At 38.4% G+C, this 20,904-nt stretch overlaps 1 protein-coding gene across 6 annotated transcripts in view; it reads left to right on the plus strand.

The window, feature by feature from the left end:
- Positions 1-20,904, plus strand: part of PPP1R21 (protein phosphatase 1 regulatory subunit 21) — a 66,828-nt gene that overhangs the window by 39,012 nt on the left and 6,912 nt on the right. For 4 of the 6 annotated variants that reach the window (XR_006215708.1, XR_006215709.1, XR_006215710.1 and 1 more), the window contains exons 15-20: positions 1,929-2,081; positions 6,223-6,315; positions 10,209-10,451; positions 15,866-15,898; positions 17,061-17,177; positions 20,082-20,180. Coding sequence is in view for 2 of the 6 variants with exons in the window: in XM_042981344.1 (XP_042837278.1) it covers positions 1,929-2,081; positions 6,223-6,315; positions 10,209-10,451; positions 15,866-15,898; positions 17,061-17,177; positions 20,082-20,180 (738 nt within the window). In the remaining 4 variants the exon portion in view is untranslated. Of the gene's footprint in view, positions 1-1,928; positions 2,082-6,222; positions 6,316-10,208; positions 10,452-15,865; positions 15,899-17,060; positions 17,178-17,690; positions 17,872-20,081; positions 20,181-20,904 lie in introns of those variants that run through there. The other 2 variants (XR_006215711.1, XM_042981345.1) reach the window with 2 other exon arrangements.

A 20,904-nucleotide genomic window follows, 5' to 3' on the forward strand; every position in this document is an offset into this window, starting at 1 on the left:
TCTGGGAACTACCCATATATGTGTAACCAAAAGGACTGTATTCAGAACTATCTTAGCCCATTTATTTCTGTGGATGCAACCTAATTTCTCAAGGAAATGTTAATTTCTACCTGTGTTTATATACCATTATTTTTCTGACAGGTTGCCCGTAACAGGAACACATTTTTTTCAGGTAATTAAGTTAACCAGAAGTGATCACCGATCATATTACATATTCAGTGTCCTCTTTCTCATCTTTCCCCGACTCAGACTGGTCTTTGTGACACTTTGCAGTGCTTGGGGCCATAATTAGAGGGTGTTATCTTTGGGTTCTGTCAGCGCACAGATCTGTGCCTCCAGGGTTCCTCAGCCAGAAGACCATCCCAGCTGTACCCTCTTGATTGCTTGCATCTACAGGCATGCTGAAGCTTTCTGAAGATAATTCTGACCTTGATTTAATTAAGAAAACTTCTGGAAGAAGAGAATGTTAGCACTTTAGAGGCGTTTCTGCAGTTTCTAACTTTTATGAAAATTCTGAAATATTAAATACCTTTATATAAGCTAATTTTAGATTTGCTTTACCTGAAACCTTAAAATGTCTCAAGGGAAGGTATCTGATTGTGAAAAATTGTGCAATTTTTATAAGTTTTTTTTTAAAGTTTATTTATTCTGAGAGAGAGAGAGGGAAAGAGAGAGACAGAGGGGGAGGGAGAGAGAGCGATAGAGGATCCCAAGCAGGCCCCGCACTGTCAGTGTAGAGCCCGACGCAGGGCATGAATTAAAAAACCACGAGATCATGACCTGAGCCAAAATCAAGAGTCAGACGCTTAACCAACTGAGCCACCCAGGCACCCCTAAAAATGGTTTTTAACTGAAGTAAGTATCTGAACTAATGTTAGTTGGTGGCAGCTTAATATCTAGCTAATGTGATTTGATTAAACTAAATTTTATGGTATATAATTTTTAAAAGCCCAGTAGGAAAATGTAACATATGCATATTGAAGAACATTTAGAAAATGTACAAATACTAGAAAGAGGAAAGAATGTAAACCTCACCATGTATTGCTATGACCTAAAATGCAAATCCTGGGTATATGATTATCCATGTCATTTACAAGGAATATAAAGCTCAAGACTTTTAGAATCCTTTATTTTCTTGAATACTACCTAGTGTAGAATTTCATTTGACATAGTAAAATACTAATGAAAAATAAAAACTTTCAGACCATTAGTGATTGCTTGCTTACTTTCTGGCCAATTTTTGCCAAGGTGTAGGATACTTTGTTCCATAAGTCACTTCTTATTTATCAAAATAGGATATTCTTTAATGTATGCAGCACTTTAATTTTTTTGGCTAATAACCTTCTCAGACATTTTTATTTATATCACCATTTCATACAACACTATAAATTCAAAGTCATGGCTCAGTCATGGGTCTTTGTGCCTGCTTACACAGATTTAGTCTTTATTATATTTGTAGATCATAAATTGAGATTTACAGAATTAAATTTAAGTAGAGTTATCATATTCAAGATGCTGTGTCCTGTCTCATGTTGGAATTGGAAACATTCAAAGTTAAAATACAAATGGAATATATAAATCCAAACATGCATATTTTGAGACTAGTGGCAGAAATTAATGAGGTAAATGGCCCATGAACATCATCCCCAGAATAAACCCGAATTCAGTCTTGGTTTTCAGAAAGAATAGAAATTGTCGAGGTTAAGACATGTCAGAAGTCTGGTCTCAATCTTTATACTGGTATTGTCTTTCTATTACAAATCATTGGCCTAGGAATTCTTCCCAAGTAAATAAATGTGGGCTTTTGGCAGGTGTTGAAATTTCATTTCCATGCCGGCACCTTTAACTTTGCTTCGAAAACTATTAGGTCTATATTTTAGATACATGATTGGAAAACAAAATCTATTTTCTTGTCACACTTGATTTAGATTGCATCTTTCTTCAACAACAATGTGGACTACTTCATTGCTTCTCTGAGCTACGGGCCTAAGACAGCGAGTGGCTTCATTAGTCCTCTTTCAGCTGAGTGCATGCTGCAATACAAGAAAAAAGCTGCCACCTATATGAAGGCTCTGAGAAAGGTTTGTGAGCTCCTGTTAAATTAACCTCAGAGGAAAAATCAGGAATCATTCCAGAGAAGGGCAAGAGTTTTTCCACATTTCGTTTTGTTTAGATTTTACACAGTTGGGGGCACAGGTGGTTGGTGAGTATTGGGGGAGGTCTTTGGGGAGGAGAAGGTGACAGAGACCCAAACCTCAATTAATGTGTGATCTATGCATAGGCCATGTTGAACTCATGTCCCCAAGTGTCTAGAATGAGGCAGCCAGGCAGCCAATAAATATCAAACTTCAGAAATCTCAAACTTGTAGAAATAGAAAAAAATTGAAATACATTTATAATTTTTTCCTGAATATAAGAATACAAGGTCATTGCAAGCAGAAATCAGAAGGTGTAACAGTGCATGAAGAAGAAAATTACGCACCAATTCCCACCCCCCCAGAGGTAGCTACCCTTAATTTTGTTGGAGTATATCTGTACCCAAAAAACTTTAGTGCATGTGTGTACACATGCACACAAGGAAACACATACATGTATGTGCTATAAAAAGCAAAGTGTATCTGGATACATACCCTTCTATTTCATTTTACTTTTTTATTTCAATTTTTTATTTAAATTCTAGTTAGGATATATGGTAAAATTGGTTTCAGGTGTAGAATTTAGTGATTCATCACTTAAATTTAACACCCAGTGCTCATCACAAGTGCCCTCCTTAATACCCATCACCCAATTAGCCCATCCCCTGCCTACCTCCCCTCATTACTTCTCAGCTCTCTGTAGTTGAAGAGTCTCTTATAGTTTGCCTCCCTCTCTCTCTCTCTTTTTTCCCCCTTCTCCTATGTTCATCTGTTTTGTTTCTTAAATTTCACATATGAGTGAAATCATATGGTATTTGTCTTTCTCTCACTGGCTTATTTTGCTTAGCAGAATACATTCTTGCTCAATCTGCATTGTTGGAATGGCAAGATTTCATTCTTTTTGATGGCTGATAGTCCATTGACATACACTGTTTTAGAATATTATTTTTGTGGATATAAAAATTGTGATTTTTAATACATCAAATAATACTTTCTATAAATATAAATTGTTATCATTTTAATACCTCTATAGTATTAAATCTATAGTATTTCATTCTGTGTGTGATAATTTAATTAACTAATCCATTGCTCATGGATATTTAGGTTGTTTCCTATTTTTCACTGTTATATGCGGAGAAACAGTAGATATTCTTGCACATGCAACTCTAACTTTGTGCATTTTTTACCTTTTTCCTCCTTATTTTTTTTTTACTTTTAGGTACAAATAATGCCTAAACATGTTCTTATATTACATTAGAACATTACATGTATAGTCCCTAATTCCACTCTCTCTCCAGAGGTCACTATAGCTATCAGTTTGGTGTATAACCTTCCAGAATCTTGGAGCATTTATGCATCTGTATAAACTTATAGACAATATACAATGTATAGAATTTTCTTTCTTTTTTCAACTGAAATGCTTGTTTCATTGTGCAACTTGATTTTTTCTTTTTTTTTTAACTTTTTAAGTTTTATTTATTTATTTTAAATGTTTTATTTATTTTGAGAAAGAGTGTGAGTGGGGGAGGGACAGAGAGAGAGAGAGAGAGGGAGAGAGAGAATCCCAAGCAGGCTATGTGCTGTTAGAGCAGAGCCCATTGTGGGGCTCACTCTCACAAACTGAACCGTGAGATCCATGACCTGAGTTGAAAGCAAGAGTTGGACACTTAACCAACTGAGCCACCCAGGTGCCTTGATTTTTTTCATTTAAAGTGTCTTAGATGTGCCTGACTGGCTCAGTTTGAAGCGTGGGAGACTCTTGATCTCAGGGTCATGAGTCTGAGCCCCATATTGTGTATACAGATTATTTAAAAAAATTAATTAATTAAAAAAATGTTTTGTTAGGTGTATAGAATTGTCGAATCACCATATTGTACATCTGAAACTAACATTGTTCTTCAACTATGTATTTAAAAAAATATTTTTTAATGTTTTATTTATTTTTGAGAGAGAGAGAGCGTGCACAAGCAAGTGGGGGGAGGCGCAGAGGGAGAGGGAGACCCAGAATCAGAAGTAGGCTCCAGGCTCTGAGCTGTCAGCACAGAGCCCGATGCAGGGCTTGAACTCAAAACTGTGAGATCATGACCTGAGCCGAAGTCGGATGCTTAACCGACTGAGCCACCCAGGCGCCTGCATCAACTATACTTTAAAAAAATGAAGAAACAAAGAAAAATTAAAAACAAATAAAATGTTTTAGAGACCTGTCTGTATCATTACATATGGTGGCTACTATATTCCTTTTAAATACAGCATAGAATCTTACAATATGTATGTTTTGTGGCTCATTTAGATATTCCTTATTGGTGGGCATTTAGGTTCATTCCAGTTTTTTACTGTTACAATAATACTGTAAGTGATAGCTTTGTAAATGCCTCCTTGGGCACATGTGTGGAATATTGAGTAGCGGAATGTTCTGAAACATGTGGCTTGCACATTTTGCATTTTAATATGTGTTGCAAATTGTCCTTAAGAGTAGCTGTACTGTTTTATGTTTCTAGCATTGTATAAGGCTACCAATCTCTCTTTGTGTAATTATTTTAATTATGTCTTTAAGATTAATTTCCCAAAATGGAATTGCTGGTTCAAAGTCTGTGAATCTTTCAAATTTTGACACATTTTTCCAGACTACACTTCAGGAAGATTGTCTATTTATAGTTTACCAGAAGTATAAATTTAACCCATAAATTTAATATTAATTAGACAAGAAGCTTCTTATTATTTTAATTTGCATTCCTTTGCTTATTGAAGTGGTATGTCTTTTCATAAAGTTATTGTTTGTATTTATTCTGTCAATTCTCTGTTCATCGTTGATCTATTTTTAGATAAATGTTCCTAATTAGGGTTGAAAGAGCTCCCTATATAGTAAGAACTTTAATCCTGTGCCTGTGTTAGAAGTATTTTTTCTCCAGTTTGCTGTAGTATTTTTTCAAAATAGAAGTTTTAATTTTTATATCTTTAAACCAATCTTTTTCTTTATGGTGGTGATTCTTGGCCAGGGGTACTTTTCAAGGTTACAGAAATGATCACCTACATTTTCTTCCATTACTTTCATGGTCTAAATTTTTAGATTGAATTCTTTAATCCATCTTGGAGTCATTCTGATAGAGGTATGAAAAAGGGATCTAAATAGTTATTTTTCTAGATTATTACCTGGTTATCCTTGTGGCTTTTATCCAGTCTGTCCTTTCTCTATTGACTTAAAAAAAAAACAAACAAACCCAGCATTTATCACATAATATGTTTTTGTGTATGCTTGTGTCTGTTTCTAGATATTCTGTCCTCTTCCTTTATCTGTCTATTCATGTGTTTGTTTTGGAAAGTTTTATTGGGGGGTTTAATTGACATAAAAAAACTGCATATATTTCAAGCATACAATTTGATAGGTTTTGACATGTTTACACCCTTAAAAGCACAGTCAAGACAATGCCCCTTAGTGATCTTTATTTCTGCCTCTCTGACAATCTGCTTTAAAAAAAAAAAAATTGAGATGTCATTGACATACAATATTATATTAGTTACAGGTGTACAACATAGTGATTCAACACTTATATACATTACAGAGTGATCACCAAGATAAGTGTAGCTACCATCTGTCACCATACAAAGTTGTTACTTACTATTTATATTCCTATGCTGTGCATCCTGTCCTGTATCTTATTTATTTTATAACTGGAAGTTTGTATCTTTTAATCCCCTTTCTCTATTTTGCCCATGCTCTCACCCACCCCCCCCCCCCCAATCTGGCAACCACCTGATTGATCTCTGTATCTGAGTCTGTTTCTGTTTGTTTTTTTTTTTTTTTTTCTTTAATTTGTTTTGTTTTGTAGATTTCACATAGAAGTGAAATCATATGGTATTTGGTACAGGTCCATATGCTTTTAGTTAGTGTAGATTATAACTGGAATGACAAGTCCCTCTTTGTTATTTTTCTTTAAAAAAGGTCCCTGTGACATCATTAAAAGGAAATAGTGAATGTTGGCATATGTCTGAATTTATTGTTGAACCCCGTTTAACATTCTTTCTGTGTACATAGGATTCGGGAATGATATGATCTTTTCCTTTAATTCTTCTGCTGCCTTTTCCATAGCCCCTCTTGGAGTCTGTGCCTTACGAAGAAGCTCTGGCAAACCGCCGGGTCCTTCTCAGCTCTACTGAAAGTCGAGAAGGCCTTGCACAACAGGTATGGTGCCTCATGCTACTTGTTAAAGGAGCATAAATGTTAAATCCCCTGGAGAAGGCTTTTAACACAGAACAATATAAAAGACTTTATAAGTGAACATGTAAAATTAATTGTTTAACATGTGCTAAAACGCACCATAAGCATAATTCATTGAAGAACATTTGTTGATACTCTATTTTTATTTTATTTTTTTTAATGTTTTTATTTATTTTTGAGACAGAGAGAGACAGAGCAGGAGCAGGGGAGGGGCGGAGAGAGAGGGAGACACAGAATCTGAAGCAGACTTCAGGCTCTGAGCTGTCAGCACTGAGCCACCCAGGCGCCCCTGTTGATACTCTAAATAAGTCATCTTGATTCAGTTGGTGTTATAATTGCCACTCAGGTAATATCAACACACTTTGGCCATGGTGATTCTTTCTTTCTCTAGGCACTAGATTTAAAAGTCTGAACTAATAAGGCAAAAAAGGGGGAGGAGCTTGAGACTCCATGAGTTATTTATTTCTTAAATGATCAAGAACAAAAAATTTCCAATATTCTGTTAGTTGGTCAATTGAATTTGGGGGCTAGGTGGAGGTGGGAGGGAAGTTGGTACACACTGACACTGGTTTAGCTTTTGTCAGAGACGTACTTCAACAGCAGGCTTGCTTTAAGTTTTGGAAATACTTACTTTAAAGAGAGTGCAAATAGATTATTCACCTGACACTTCCTTTTGTCTGCTGGCACATATCACTTATCTTTTTGACATTAAATGTGCTAGGATGTTGGAAGTAAACATTTAATCCAGAGTAATTCCTAAAAAACAAAATTCTTGGGACAAAAATAAAATGTGGAATACTTTAAAAGTTGATTTTCAATTTCAATTTTCTTTTTACTTTATGTAAGGAAAGTAAGGCTTAAAGAAATTAAGCAGCTTTTACCCAAGGTAGCTAGTAAGTGGGAGAACTGTCTGGTTTCAGAGCTATTGCAGCACTGCCCCCCCCCCTCCCCAATTGACCAGCTGTAGGCTAGTCTGATAAGCACTCTGGGTGTGACTTCCTGTCTCTCTGAAAAGAGTGAGTCTAAGATCTGCCTTCCAGGGCCTTGTAAGGATTAACTGAGCCAATGGGAGGCAGTGTGATATAGTGAAAAGAATCAGACTTGTGAGCCAGACACATGGGATCCAAATCCTGGCTCTGCCATTTGCTAGCTTAGCAGGTGGTTCAGCTGCTGGGAGCTTTAGTTCTCCTCTTTGGGAAATGAGAATTGAAGGACTGTGAGGCTTCAATGGGATCCTGGCAGGAAAGTACCATGAACAGTGTCTGCTGCATGGTAATTGCTCAACCATGATAGCCGGTAAAGCATTTGGAATTCACTGTAAGATTGTTTTTATTTTCATGTAATTCTCAAGCTTTCATTTGCCCTGAGAATTAATATATTTAGACTTCTTGTTGAATGGAGTATAACATAATTTAAAAAAAATATACAAATTATTAATGTATAGTTAATCCTTGAACAACAAGGGGGCTGGGGCATTGATCCCCTCGCACAGTTGAAAATTCGTGTAAACTTTTGACTCCCCCAAAACTTAATTGCTAATAACCTATTGTTGACTGGAAGCCTTACTGATAACATAAATATCCGATGTACACATATTTTGTGTATTTTATGTATCATATACTGTACTCTTACAATAAAGTAAGCTAGAGAAAAGATGTTATTAAAATCATAAGGAAGAGAAAATACTTTTACAATATTGTACGTATTTATTGAAAAAAATCCACATTATAAGTGGATCCATGTAGTTCAAACCCATGTTGTGCAAGGGCCAACTGTGTATCCCACTGAATTTTCACAAGCAAACATACTGATGTAACTAGCATCTCGGTAAAAATTTTTAAAAAGAACACTTCTGTATGTAAAGTATTCCTTTAAGAAAAAAAATACTAGGAGTTCAGCAGCCTTCCTCATGCCCCTTTCCCGCCTTCCTCCTTGCCCCCAAAGAAAACCATCATCTTGTGTTCTAACACAATAGATTAGTGAAAAGTTCAGTAAATGAAACTTTTCATTCATTGAGATTATATAATATATATTCTTTCAGGTCTGCCTTCTCTCATTCAACATTATATTTGTAATATTCATCCGTGTTATGTGTAATTGTAATCTGTCCATTTTCATTATTGTTTAGTATTCTACTGGGTGAATATGCATTATTCTTTTTTATTGCCTATGAATATTTGGGTAGTTTCAGGTGTTTGGCTATCATAGTGCTATTGTGAACATCCTTACGTATGTCTTCTGGTAAATGTGCATCGTGTTACATACATAGAATTGTTGGGTCATATAGGATATGATGTCTTCAGCTTTAAAGATCCAGCCAAACAGTTTTTCAAAGTGTTTGTCCCAAATTCCAGTCCTGCTAGCACTATCTGGTAGTTCCAGTTGCTCCACAAACATGCCCACCTTTGTGTTTTCTTCTTTTTTTTTAAATTGTTTAAATGTTTTATTTATTTTTGAAAGAGAGAGAGACAGAGTATGAGCAGGGTGAGGGGCAGAGAGAGAGGGAGACACAGAATCCGAAGCAGGCTCCAGGCTCTGAGCTGTCAGCACAGAGCCCAACACAGGGCTCGAACCCACGAGCTGTGAGATCATGACCTGAGCTGAAGTCGGACACTTAACCGATTGAGCCACCCAGGTGCCCCTGTATTTTCTGTCCTTTAATTTTAGTCATTTGGGTGGTTTCAAATTGCTTTGCTTTGATCATAGTGACATTGAATACCTTCTTTTTTATGTTTTTAGTCTTGTTCAGTGCCTATTCAAGTCTTTCCCCCCCTTATTTTTCTATTGGGTTGTCTTTTTCTTACTAATTTGTAGAAGTTCTTTATATATTCTACATGTTAGTCTTCTGTTGGATACATGCTTTGCGGATGTCTTCCATTTTGTGACTTTCCTTTTCACTCTCTTAATGATATCTTTTTTTTTTTTTAATTTTTTTATTGTTTATTATTTTTGAGAGAGAGAGAGAGAGAGAGACTGAGAGCAAGCAGGGGAGGGGCAGAGAGAGAGAGGGAGACAGAACTAGAAGCAGACTCCAAGCTCTGAGCGCTCAGGACAGAGCCCGACGCGGGGCTCGAACTCACAGACCACAAGATCATGACCTGATCTGTAGTCGGCCACCCAACCAACTGAGCCACCCAGGTGCCCTGATGATATCTTTTGATGAGTAAAGATTTTTCTTTTTTTTTTTTTTTTTTTTTTAATTTTTTTTTTTCAACGTTTTTTATTTATTTTTGGGACAGAGAAAGACAGAGCATGAATGGGGGAGGGGCAGAGAGAGAGGGAGACACAGAATTGAAACAGGCTCCAGGCTCCGAGCCATCAGCCCAGAGCCCGACGCGGGGCTCGAACTCACGGACCGCAAGATTGTGACCTGGCTGAAGTCGGACGCTTAACCGACTGCGCCATCCAGGCGCCCCTCATTTTAAAAAAAAATTTTTTTTTAATGTTTATTTATTTTTGAGACAGAGAGAGACAGAGCATGAACGGGGGAGGGTCAGAGAGAGGGAGACACAGAATCCGAAACAGGCTCCAGGCTCTGAGCTGTCAGCACAGAGCCTGACGCAGGGCTCGAACTCACGGACCGTGAGATCATGACCTGAGCCGAAGTCGGCCGCTTAACCGACTGAGCCACCCAGGCGCCCCAAGATTTTTAATTTTATTGTCATCCAATTTTTCAGTTTCTGGTTGTGCTTTGTGAATCTTGTTTAACAATATTTCCTTTTCTCTGTGTAACGTTCAGGCTTTTTAAATTTTATTTCTGGGAGGCAGTTTGGGTTGATGTGCTGTGAAGCCTGTCTTTAGCCACTAAGTTTTGTCTGCATCATCCTCTAAGGTGCAGAACTCTATTGCTTTTCAAGGTTCAGCAGAGTCTGGAAAAGATTTCTAAACTGGAGCAGGAAAAAGAGCATTGGATGTTGGAAGCACAGTTAGCCAAAATCAAGCTGGAGAAAGAAAACCAGCGAATTGCAGATAAGCTGAAGAGTACAAGCATCGGGCAGGGGGTTGGGCCAGCCCAGGAAAATCCCACTGGGGTGAATGCAGGGGGCCAGGAAGAAGCCTCAACCAAGGCTGTGCTGGAGCCTATTCACAGCACCAGTCTGGTAAGTGTCTCCTCCTCCTCCTCCTCTTCCACTCCTCCTCCCCCCTCCCCCTCCCCTCCCCCTCCTTCTTCTTCTTTAACGATAATTGGTAAGGCCTTAACCTAGTGTTTGCTGTTAACCATCTAAATTACATGTCAGTGTAAAACAGGTATTATCCATGTGTTCTAGAAAAAGCAAGGGGTAGTCAGGATGGCTCCTTGAAAAAGCTATTTCATTAAATTTCCTTTGATTTTCCATGACACTTCCCCATGGTAAAGGCTGTATTCCTGGAAAAGATCAAGTAAGTCAAATTTAAGGTGATTCTGTTTTTCTATAGGTTATGTTTCTGACCAAGGGCTTGAATGTCTAACTTTCCATAGAAATGACCCCAAATACCATTAAAAATTTTTTTTAAATGTTTATTTATTTACTAGAGAGAGAGAGAGAGAGAGCGGGGGGGGGGGGGGGAAACACAGAATGCAAAACAGGCTTCAGGCTCTGAGCTGTCAGTGCAGAGCCCTATGCGGGGCTCAAACTCACAAACCGTGAAATCGTTACCTGAGCGAAGTCAAGACGCTTAACTGACTGAGCCACCCAGGCACCGCACAAATACCATTTTAAACCAGTTTATGGTTCTTAGACAGTATAAAGCTTTACAACATATATGTAATACAGAAACTCATCAGGTTATATTCCATAAGGCAGTATACTGCCAAGTTATCTTACAACCTTATATTTCTTGCCTTATATTTAACTGCAGTGATTCAGAAGGTGAAGAAACATCTGTCTATATTGGAGCTATTAATTACTTCAGGTAACTTCAAAGTTATGTCAAGAAAAGAAAAGAAAAATTTTCTAATTATAATATTCTGCCCACTGTAAGAAAAAGTTAGAAAATCTAGGAAAGGAGAAATCAGAGGGGGGAAAAACCCTTATAATTAGAAATATGGCTTATTAGGTACATTTTTACAAGCCTTTCTTGAAGATCTTGAGGTGAGCCATGGTGCTTTTGTGAGACCTGTCCTAAGCACTTGATTTTACCCTTCCTGTAGCTCACTGATGCAATGGATGAGCAAGGCATGGTCCTTCTTAGATTTACCTCACATCTGATTCAGGGTATCCCTGATAGTAAAGCATACAAACCAGCTTTTATTTTCAAGATGTATATAGGCTCCATTTCATTTTAACAGTGTCAGAAACTCAGTTTATTATTATTTTTCCTAGATGTGATACTGGTATTATGATTATTTAGGAGAATATCTTAATTTTTGGAGATAAACACCAAAGTACTTAGGTAAGGTATCCTAGTATATGCAATTTACTTTCAGATTGTTCAGAAAAAAAATACATATATGTATATATATGTATACATATATATACATATATATATCTGTATACACACACACACACAGGTAAATAAAACAAATGTAGCAAAATGTTAATTATTAAATGTAGATGGTGGATATACAGACATTTCTTAAACTTTTTATCCCCAACTTCCTGTGTGTTTGAAAATTTTCGTAGTAAAATATGGGGAGCAAAAAAGGATTAAAATTTTTAGAAAAGCAAAAACACATAAAACCACACTTCTCAGAGTTGTGACTTGTGTGGACACCATGCTCACAGGATGATCCTGTAGAGTGACCCTCTGATCACAGGTCTGAATCCCAGACATGAGTCCTGCACATTGCCTCTGACTAGGAGAAGCTGACTGCCTAGAGGGTACATTCAACACACATAGCTGAATGTTGACATCTGTTCAGGGACCACCTGGGAAAGCACCTCCCCCCACCACTCATCTTTGGATTTCCCTTCAGAGTCTGTCTCATTGATCCGGTCACACGGTTCTCCCTCTTGGTCTGATTTCTTGTTTCTCTCCTGTCTCTTTCTCTCCTATACCTGTTCCTTTGCTCGTCTCACACTTGCACTAAGCAGTAGGGTTGGTGGTGGAGGGAGTAACTGTTGAACCAGACTAGACCAGGAAGAGTGCTGATACAACAGTAGTGATTGTAGTGATCATGGGCCGGCCACAGTGCTGAGGACTTTTAGTATGTTACCTCAGTCAGTCCTCATACAGATCCTATGAGATTGTACATACTATCATGTCTCTGTTTTGTAAATGAGACTGGGGGGCAGAGAGGTGAAATAACTCAGCTGAAGTCATACACTTGGTAAGTGATGGAACTAGGATGGAACCCAAGGTATCTGGGACCATGGCCTTGTGATCTGATTGGTGTCAGAAAACAGATCAGCTGACATCAATTCATCTGTTTACTGCTTGCCTTTCTGAAGTGCTGGGAGTTGGCAACACTGGTGTATTTGAGTCATTAATGTCGGTTGCTGAAAATTGAGGACTGTCTTTTTATTTGATTCTTCCATATGTAAGTGAGAAGGACTTCCCAGGGATGTGGGAAACGTTTAGTACTGAGCACTCTTGGGGCATGAGTGATGACAACTTTATTTGTGCTTGAGATTGGAAGTCAGTGTTATTTTAAGTAGTCTGTCCAGTTAGCATCTCTGTACATGGCCTTGATTTCTTTGGTTCGCAGATTTCTGTCCGCATCTCGCAAGGGTCTCTTTCCTCCCACCCACCTTATAAGGTGTTATCAGAATAATTTTCCTAGAGTATATTACTGATTATGCCACTCTCTCGCTTTAGACTTCTGGTAGCTCTGTTATCTATAGAATATAATCCACTCATTTGTTTAGCATTCAAGGTGTGTGGATACCTTTTCCAGACTACCTGTCTAGCCCTGTCTTCTACATTTCCTCGTACAAAGCCAAATTGAGCTCTTCCCTGATAATGTTCTTGGCATTTTTGCTTCCCTCTCTTTGTTCAAGCTATTCCTTTTGATATCTGTGTATCCATTACCCCCATCATCTCAATACTCACATACTTTTGCCTTTCAACTCCTCTTTCCTTCTCCTTGACTTTCTTGAATTCACAATTCTGCCCATGATTTTAGGTACACTTGAGGTGCCACATTTTCCATGCACCCTAGTTGTGGGTGTTGTCTCTGATGGTCAGGATTAGAGAACCAAGACGTGACTGGCCTCCTTTCATTTTTCACAGTCAGTTTTTGTGGCTTTCACTCTAATGGAATACAATCATGGATAGACATTTGTGGAGCACTGTGGGGTCACAGAGAAAGCTGCTGGAGGGCGCGGGGAGGATGCCGCAGAAGAGATAATATGGATGGGGTTCAGAAGTGAATAGGAGTCCAAGGCACGAGGAGAATATTTCAGGCCAGGGACAGGGTCTCAGCACGTAACTCTCCTTCCTCCTGTGCATGGCGATTCTTGCCAAAGCCAGCCTGGAGACCACAGGGATATGAGAGTGATGGTGTTTTGCCTTCCTTGACATTTCTCCTTTTCAGCCTTTCTTTTTATCCCCTTGTCTTTCCCCACCTACCCCTAGTGAACTTCACTGACTAAGCATGCAGCTCTGTGTGTCCTTTCTGTCATGTTCCTTTTGGGTGTAAGGAGCAAGTCTGTGCCCATTTTAAAGTTAATTGATTGACTAAGGAAGCTCATCTTACAAGTCCTCAGAAGATTACTTTGGTTTAAGCACCTTGGGGCTGAAAAAGTTACATCAGAAAGAAACTTACTATTTCTAACTCTGTGGCAGTTTGGTAGTTGAATGCATATTATTTGTCATTAAAATACCTAATAGGGTAATTTGAGCATTCAGCCACCTATCAGTTCATTGTAATCAAAGATGTCAGTAACCTCAAGAAAGAAAAGGCACAGAATAATACAAATTTCTGCTTCTTGCTGGAATTAAAGAGCATTCATAGAATTTTAAGTATATATATTTTATGTATAAGGAGAATACATGTACATTGTAGATAATTTAAAACTACAGAAAATTAAAGAAGAAAAAAGTTGACATTCTCTTGAATACTCAAGCAACTACTGTTAACATTTTTCCTGCAAAATTTCATGCCTGGTTGATACTGTGCTATATAACATTTCAAATCTTTTAAGGTAATGTGAACACATAAATATTTATCCTATTATTAGAACTCTGTATAAACTTAGTTGTTGATTGCATAGTATTCTATATAGAATATACCTTAGTTAACCTATGATTGGACACTGGTTATAATTTGTGCTATTTTAAGTAGCATCTCCTTTTGTGCATAAGGTTCTTTCTGCATCTCAGATGATGTCTTCAGGATACAGTCTCAGGGTTAGAACTATTAGGTCAAAAGACATGAATGTTTTCAAGTTTCTTGACCTTTATTGCCAAATTATTTTTTAAAAGGGCCATATCAGTTTATACTCATTAGCATCATATGAGAACATGTTGAAATTATGTATGTTGATTTTTTTCCTTCCATTTATCTACTACCATTCCTCTGTGGGTCTGTGTACATTCTCAAACCGTAACCAGGGAGTCACTGGATAAGGGTGGGGAGGCAGAGTATAGATGCATGCTCGTAGTTTCTCTTGCCAAATGTAGTCATATTTGAATATATAAAATTAAATGATTGGCATGTTACCATAAACAGCTTTTAACTAAAAGAGAAAGACTAATTGCTACTCCTGCTTCAGTGAGTAGAAAATTATGGTTCTATTAAAAAAAAAAAAGTAGTATAAAAGATTCTTTTACAGCTAGGTGGGCATGACATTCACTTGCATACACTCTGTTGATACGCTGTTCACTGTTCAGAGTAATACTCTGGAGGAAATTATTTAGAATCTGTGAAAACTGTTTATTGGTGTGATCTGTGGGTATCAGAATCCACTGAAACTGAGTTTCCAAGTTTCCTTAAGTTATTGTGCCCAAGCACATGCATTTCCACTTTGAACAATAACCTGAAATCAGTATTCATGACTATCTGCTTTTGAAATCTTAATCCACAAAAGCAACCTGGCAGTACTTTAATGTGTCTGAAATTACATTTTCTTTTTCATTAATTTAAACCTGAAATTAGTATTTATTAATGTCATAACATTGTATCAAAAGTGTATTTCTTCTTTCTCCTTTTGAACTTTCAGCAGAATGTTTGTTATTTGTATTTCCTGTTTGGAATGTTTAGTTATTATGGTCACCATAAAACTGTCTTTACCCCTCCTTGGCTACTGTTTTGGAAATAGGCCCAGAAATGATGAGTCAAAGCTCTTCTCCCTCTCTCTCTTCCCAGGCAATTTGTTGGGTTTCAGTGAAAATGACTACAGCATTTTGATAGAGGAAATAGTGATGATCATTATCCATTACTGCCTCATGATGGAAATAGTGAACACAGTTAGCTCTCTGTAGGTACAGCTTCCTTGTAGTAAAAGACCATACAGGGTGATGATCTAGGACTGCACTCCCAGTGCACTTAAAAACAGTGTGAACTGAGAAGCGAAAATATAACAACTGTTTCAACTATTGTATTTGAAGTGAAAACCGTCTGTTCTAAAGATTTTTTCCCCTTATATTCTAGATTGGGATTTTAACCAGGACATCTGACAATGAGGTAATGTGTGCTTAGCGTCATGTTTGTTGGTAAATATTTGACTGTATGTTTGTTCACAAAGTCCAGCAAAAGTCAGCTTTCTCTAATTGTTTTCTGACCATTCTAGAAATTGTGGAGCCAGTGTTTTTCTCCTCCATCCATGGATCCATGTTGCTTTTCTTTCTGGTTCTATTTTAACTGTCACCAACAAATTGCAGCCTGTTTTTGTAATTGTCTCGTTGAACGACTTGGCTTGGCAGTTTGACAAGGTGTGGTGCAAGCTTGGCCATCAGTTCGCTGGCATCCTGAAGGAGGCTGGACGTGTTAGCCCTCCTAGTGGGCAGGCTGGGGAGAGGGCTTTTCAGGGTCTTGACCAACAGTGTAGTGTGCTTGCCAGTTCTTTCCAGCCCTCAAGGGAGTGAACCCAGATTTGGCTTTTGAGTTTTGAAATATTGTAAAGTGTAACTTTATAAATAACCATTCAAGGAACACCGAAGTTATTTAGCTTTCTACTCAGTATGGCAAGCTGGTAAATATAGTTCAAGTAGGTTGGTAAATTTGATTTCCCTATTGGCCTTTTACTTTAGGTAATCTTGAACTTTTCTCTGTGTTTTTAAACTTAAAACTCAATAACATACCATTTCTAGAGTAACTAGAGGAAATACTGGTGTGGGACAAGGCCCATAAACTGTTCAGAATAGAAATGGTTTCTTTGGTTAGTGTGTTTAAGAACATTAGAGCTGTCTTAAGATAATTTGAGGGGAAAAAAGAATGTTCAGATTTTAGGGGTTCCAACAATGCTCCCTTTCCCCTGCCTTCTTCCGGTTGGAGAGGATGTAGGTGTCAGACAGGTCTGTGGCTTCTCAAGGCTGGATGGAGGGACATGACTCCAGAGGTAGTGGGCCTCCCAGTACTTCACTTATGCTCTGTTCTTTTGAAGCCACGACCTTATTGTGAGATAGGCAGGAATGCAGAATAAGAGGTATTTAGAATACACATTTACCTGGCTTGTCTGAAGTTTCTTTGAGGGGTAGGAAAACTATGATTGATTCCCTATCCGATTTAAAATGAAAGTGTACAAAATGTTGTCCTTTTCTTTTTTCTTTTGGAGTGATGGTAATCTTTTCTGGAACTGCTTCATCTCACTGGCATTTATTTAGTTAGTTATGTGTGCTCTGTTCAGGTTCCAGATGTGGAGTCGCGTGAAGACTTAATTAAAAATCACTACATGGCAAGGATAGTGGAGCTGACATCTCAACTGCAGCTGGCCGACAGCAAGTCAGTGCATTTTTACGCCGAGGTGAGTGGAGACTTAATTAGATTTGGGGGCTTTTTCCTCACCCTGTCAGCAATTAGGTCACTGTCCTGGTCTCCTGCTATTCATTCGAAGAGAGAAGTTCGTGTCTGTGCATCCGTGTGAAGTTGGTTGGAGTTCATATTGGTCAGGCTGCATCCAACCCCACATCCTCATTTCAGTAAATAGGGACTGATTTGTCATTTCCAAATTACCGAAAGACAGTTGAGAGACTTATCAGTCACCTTTCCTATGGTCACATAACATGTTTGGGGCATTATTGCTAGAGATTACTTGTTTTAGAGAATTATAGGCAGGTAGACGTTCACAAGTCAAGGAATTTTATGCAAAGAAATTTAAAAAAATATGACTGGTTCTTTTTTTCCTAAGTGACAGGTTGTAGAAACGAGTTCCTATAAATGATAAAATGAATAAGTGATAAAATCCTATAAATGATAAAATGTGACCTTTTTAAACCTTTGATATATAATCTTTTTGTTTCATTTTCTTCTTCCCTAGCCAAATAACTCATTTTCTTAGGAGAATTAGAAAAACCCTATGCAAGATACTCAATAACATCCTACACCAGTTCATTAATTAGAAGGGAGAGAATGAAGCAAGAAAGTGCAGCGATAGAATGGATGTCGCTCAACCTATAAGAATACCTGTAAGGTCTCTCACTTAAAACTTTACATTAAAGGTCAGTTTTAGATGTCAGACAGAGAATTATAATGCTTTAAGTTGTTAAAGAAATTGAGGGGCGCCCGGGTGGTTCAGTTGGGTAAGCGTCCGACCATTGCTCTCAGCTCAGGTCTGGATCTCAGGGTCTTCAAGCCCCACATTGGGTTCCACTCTGGGTGTGAAGCCTACTTAAAAAAATAAATAAATTGTTAAAGAAATTGGGAAAGAAAAGACAACACCCAGTACTGGGACCTGACTTTGTGATTTTCTACTGTACTACGGAGACAGAGGGGTTGATAGGAAGCCAGTTGCTAGATGTGGAGAGGGACTTTGCTTCTTTTTTTCTTGCTGAAAGAAATGATGTGCCTAGGTCCATGCTGTTCACAAACCACCATTCCACACCTCTTTGATCAGTTAATAAGAGTGACTGCTTGTTGGGCTGTAGAAAATGGGGAGCACAGCGAACTGGCTGACCTACGCTGGTGCTGCTGTGGTGCCGAGCTTCTGAGGCCATGCAACCGTGTCCTTGTTTGGATCCCTAACTGCCTTTGGAGTTAGTGTCCCAGACTAGATTGTCGTCTTTGTGAGGACCCGTGACTTGCAAATCTCTCCCTCTTTTTCAGGTTTGGTGCCGAGCACATAGTAGATGTTTGGTTAATAAATGGTGGTTGATTTGGTGGAATTCTCTTGTGAGGAATGAAATGAGTAGCTGGGGAGTGTTGGCTGTTTCATTTCCAAGAGATTTGCTTATCTTGGGAAATGTTTTCAGCACAATGTGATAACAACAATTTTTACATTGTCCTAGTTTTTCCTCGTCTGTAAACAGGAAGTGGTGAGCCCTCCGTATGACTTTACTGGAATGGTTAGTCTGAGTGATGTTGACACAGATTCAGATGTGTCTCAACAGATCCTCCTTGTCAGTCTCTCGGCCTTATCAGAAAGTTTAGTGATCCTTTGATGGCACACTGTCTTTAAACAATAGTGAGAAACAGAATTTTTCTTTTTTCTTCTTGATGAGCTCTGTCTCTGGATAGCCCAGCTTTGGTAGAACCCCAGAGAAAGCAGCTGGGATCTTCAGATTCCTACACTGACTTCATATTCCCTGTAGATTGAGCCTAATCTGTAGCCTGGGACTGTAAAGCTTTTATTGTTCCTGTAATGTGGTCTCTATAACAGAGGACTTAAAACACGAGAAAATTGCCTTAGGATTCATATTGCAAAGTCAGATGCCATTGATAACTTTTTTTAAAACATATTTATTTATTTATTTATTTTTAATTTTATTTTTAATTTTTTAAAATTTACACCCAAATTAGTTAGCATATAATGCAACAATGATTTCAGGAGTAGATTCCTTAGTGCCCCTTACCCATTTAGCCCATCCCCCCTCCCACAACCCCTTCAGTAACCCTCAGTTTGTTCTCCATATTTATGAGTCTCTTCTGTTTTGTCCCCCTCCCTGTTTTTATATTATTTTTGTTTCCCTTCCCTTATGTTGATCTCTTTTGTCTCTTAAAGTCCTCATGAGTGAAGTCATATGATTTTTATCTTTCTCTGACTGACTAATCATTGATAACTTTTGAAATAACCACTTTTGTTCTCATCCAGTTTGAGTATAAATGAATCCTGGGTAAATGTAAAAAACTTCTTAAGGGGCGCCTGGCTGGCTCAGTTACTAGAGCATGGGACTCTTGATCTTGGGGTTGTGAGTTCAAGCCCCATATTGGGTATAGAGATTACTTAAAAATAAATTTTTAGGGGTACCTGGGTGACTCAGTTGGTTAAGTGTCTGACTCTTGATTTCAGCTCAGGTCATGATCTCATGGGTGATGAGATCAAGCACCCCTACTCCCCTCCTGTCTGGCTCTGTGCTGACAGCATGGAGCCTGCTTGGGATTTTCTCTCTCCTTCTCTGTGTGCCCCTCCCCTGCTCATATGCATGCATGCACCCTCTCTCTCTCTTCCCCTAAATAAATAAATAAACATTTAAAAATAAATAAATTCTTAAACAACAAAAAACCCCCAACTTCTTAAGTTTTTGTAACCACTGGTTGTCAGGCTAGAGCTAGGAAAACCTTGGTGAGCTTGGGTTAGTAGATGTTTTTGCTTATTAAAGTGGTGAGAGGGACCACATCTTTCTGTGTCCTTCAGTGTGTGGTACAGGCCTAAAGTGAATTTGGTTTGGGGGAAATGCCCCCTGAGATAATGGGATGTTTTCTAATTTAACAGTGCCGAGCACTCTCTAAGAGACTGGCCTTGGCCGAAAAGTCTAAAGAGGCACTGACGGAAGAGATGAAAGTAGCTGGTCAGAACATCAGCAGACTTCAGGTGAGTTCAGAAGTGTTACCTACACAATGTTAATACGGTTTTCACTGAAAGTTCTTGGGCAGCAAAGTCAGCGTTTCCTTTCAAAAGTAGTGGCATTTGACCTCTAGACATGCATTTTTCTAACCGCTTTAGTTCTAACTCATTTTAAAGTAACTTATGTCAGGCAGAAAGTTGTGTATTGCTTCTTTCTCTGACTTGATTTTCTTTTGAATAGCTTTATAGTCAGCATTTCCTTAAATGATACTTATGTACCCCCAGTCCTCCCTCCCCATTCCCCGTGCTAATCTCCATCGTGACGGGCTGTACACTTGCTCTGTTCACATGACTCTGATTCTTCTCTTTACCATTTCATAAAACTGACCTGAACTGAAAGGTGGGGCTGCAGAATATTCCTCCTTCCTCACTGGTCTGTTTTAAAAGCCTTGTTTCCAGAAAGCCTCTGTTAAATATAAACGTGATATAAGTAGAGAAAAAACACATTAGCACAGCAACACCCGCCCCCTCCTAATTTCAGATTAGTTAATTAGATTAGCTAGGAGCACAGGATTAGATTTTAAGGGGCTGGAGCAAGCAGAGAGATGGGAAGACAAAGGTGCTTCCTCCAAGGAGGGTCCTGCCCTGAGGGCTGAGGGCCTTGAGGCTTGGGGAAAACCTGAGGAGAGTTGGAAAGACAATGTAGCCCTCTTGTTCTTTGTCACAATTTTATACCTGAGGTAGAAGGAAA

This window comes from Panthera tigris, chromosome A3 (genome assembly GCF_018350195.1).
Source record: "Panthera tigris isolate Pti1 chromosome A3, P.tigris_Pti1_mat1.1, whole genome shotgun sequence".
Classification (NCBI taxonomy): domain Eukaryota; kingdom Metazoa; phylum Chordata; class Mammalia; order Carnivora; family Felidae; genus Panthera; species Panthera tigris.